At 32.3% G+C, this 2607-nt stretch overlaps 1 protein-coding gene across 1 annotated transcript; it reads right to left on the minus strand.

Moving 5' to 3' along the window:
• Positions 1-844: 844 nt before the first annotated feature.
• LOC102817501 (olfactory receptor 14I1-like) lies at positions 845-1657 on the minus strand. The gene has a single exon (XM_006877538.1). It carries the CDS (start codon positions 1655-1657, stop codon positions 845-847), a length of 813 nt encoding a protein of 270 aa, XP_006877600.1.
• Between the last annotated feature and the right edge of the window lie 950 nt (positions 1658-2607).

Consider the following 2607-nt stretch of genomic DNA (forward strand, 5'->3'; position numbering starts at 1 on the left):
ATATAGAGACATGTAAGTATTCCTCCGTGTAATCACCTAAAGTATTTATAGATTGTATGTTGATAGAAGCATATAGTTCAGGTATAATGAAATAAAGTATTAGAATTCAAATATATAAGCAATAAATACACAATATAAATGTATAAATATGAAAAACACATTTGCATAAACACACACCCACAAATATTTTAGCTAAAAGGTACAGAATTTCATCCTTAAGTATTGAATTAAAAAATAATGATAATAAATTATGTATGAGACCAAAATGACAACACAATCTTTACAACAAAGAAAAGAAGTTTAGGGTGAGTGAATCTGAATTAATTCAGATGATACAACTAGAGCAGAAAAGAGAATGCTAAAACTAAGAAAAAATATAATTAATTTCATTAAAATGTATATGTAGAAATTGTTGAATGAGGGCCTGCTTTGTAGTGTATATTGTCAACAAAAATAAAATATAAATGTTTTGGGCATAGTTTTGCCATAGATGATTATGAGATTTACACCAACCTTGGTAAAAATCCAAGAACACATGAGAAAATGAATTGTCTCCTTAGATTTTTCTTTACTTATAACTACAAAGAAATTAGAAAGACAACACACTATATCCAGTATTTAACATATATTAACATTCAAGGAGAGTGAGTACAAGATACAATAATTAATATTATCCAATAAAAGGTTTTCTTCAAATGATTGTGTACTACCAATTTTCATATTCTCCCTTACTCAAAATTGTTAAATGTCTAAAATTTTAGCTGTATCTGAAATATTAGATAAAAGCTATGCATATTTATACATAATTTCCAGTCAAGGATAAACAAAAACAACAAACAGCTCTTTAAGATCCTTTAAACATTCTGCTGAGAGCATTCTTAATCTCCCTGTTCCTCAGACTAAAGATGATAGGGTTTACTAAGGGGGACACCATGGAGTAGAAGATAGCTGTGAGGAGATTTTGAATAGAAGACATATTTGAGATGGGGCCCAAACAGGCAAAAAATCCAGAGATTAAAAACAAAATAAGAGTAGCCAACTGTGGAGAGCAAGTGGATAAGGCTTTGTTTCTGGCTTCCACAGATTTCATCTGGAGCACAGTAGAAAATATGTTTACATATGAGGCAAATAAAATGACAAAGCAGAGCAACGCAATGCAAGTACTTACTGCAAGGGTCACTGTCTCAGAAAACTGCACCGACTGAGAAGAGATGCTTAGGATTTGAGGGATGTCACAGAAAAACTGGTGAATAGCATTGGATTTTGTGAAAGGAAGATAGAATATGGTGCCTGTGTGGATTGCAGAATAGACCAGTCCAGTGGCCCATGAGCCTCCTGATATTTGTGTGCACAGACGTGGGGTGATGATGAGCTGATAATGCAGAGGGTGACAAATGGCAACATAACGGTCATAGGACATGACCACAAGGAAAATAAACTCTGTGAATCCAAATAACAGAAATAGGAAAATTTGGGCAACACATTCTTTAAGAGAAATAAATTTACAGTTCATTAGAGAATTCACAATTGATTTAGGAACAGTTACTGAGATATAGCAAAAATCTAACAAGGATAGGTTAGCTATAAAGAAGTACATTGGGTAATGAAGATGGGCATCTCTCACAATGACAGTAACAGTCAGAAGATTTCCAGCCATGGCTCCAAGATAAACCAACAAGAAAATTAAACCTTGCAAGATTTGGAGCTCCCGCGAATTTGTTATATCCATGAGGAGGAATTCTGTGATGATGGTGAGGTTTCCCATTTCCATTAATGCATACTTCTTTCCCTGGCATCAAAGTAGAAAGTTATAAGATGTTGCTATTAAGCAAAATGGGGAGTCCAACCATCATCTTAGGAAATTAAAATTCTGACATAAATTGGTATACCGTTTTTAAACATTTATACTTCATATATAATTGTTTTATGGTATCTGCATACTTAAGTAGTAAACAGTATGAAAGAATCTGAATAGATATAACATAAAATATGTTGATAACATTGTAGTAATATCAATGTATTTCAATCAATTTGTTATCAGTTGTATTTACCAGAACATAAATCTTTGAAAGAAAAGGAAAATTCAAAACAAAACAAGGATACCTGAAAACTGATAAAAGCTTAAAATTGATAAAGCTTTCTCATCCCTCCTCTAACATTAGTGTCTCTCTTTAACTCATACATAGATAAAGCCAAGCACACTGCTTTGCTGAACTCTTCCCTTAATATTTGCTAGTAAAGAAAGGCATTTTTTCATAGTGGTGTATATTATCTGAACCATATGAAGTAATATGTCTCCAGATTGCTTATAGAATTAGCTATTGCTTTTGGAGGACAGGTGTATTTATTCTTATGAATTCTCAACGGGTATCAGTAATTGCAATTACCAGGAAAGGTGTAGATTCTTCAATGACTTTTTCCTGCATATGTATTTTCACATATCAATTAAGATTAATTAGATTTATGAGTCTTTTTCAAAGAACATTGCCATAATTGTTTTGTAAAATGGAAAGCAGACATTTCCTAAAGTGACATCTGGAACAGTGATGGCTAAGTGGCATTTTAGTGTTTTATTCATATGATTATTGACTGTTAGGGAAGGAAATA

The sequence above is a fragment of the Chrysochloris asiatica genome, unplaced genomic scaffold (genome assembly GCF_000296735.1).
Source record: "Chrysochloris asiatica unplaced genomic scaffold, ChrAsi1.0 scaffold00523, whole genome shotgun sequence".
Taxonomy (NCBI): domain Eukaryota; kingdom Metazoa; phylum Chordata; class Mammalia; order Afrosoricida; family Chrysochloridae; genus Chrysochloris; species Chrysochloris asiatica.

Excerpts from the sequence above, each read along its gene's own strand:
- LOC102817501 (XM_006877538.1), bottom strand. The coding sequence starts at position 1,657 with ATGGCTGGAAATCTTCTGACTGTTACTGTCATTGTGAGAGATGCCCAT.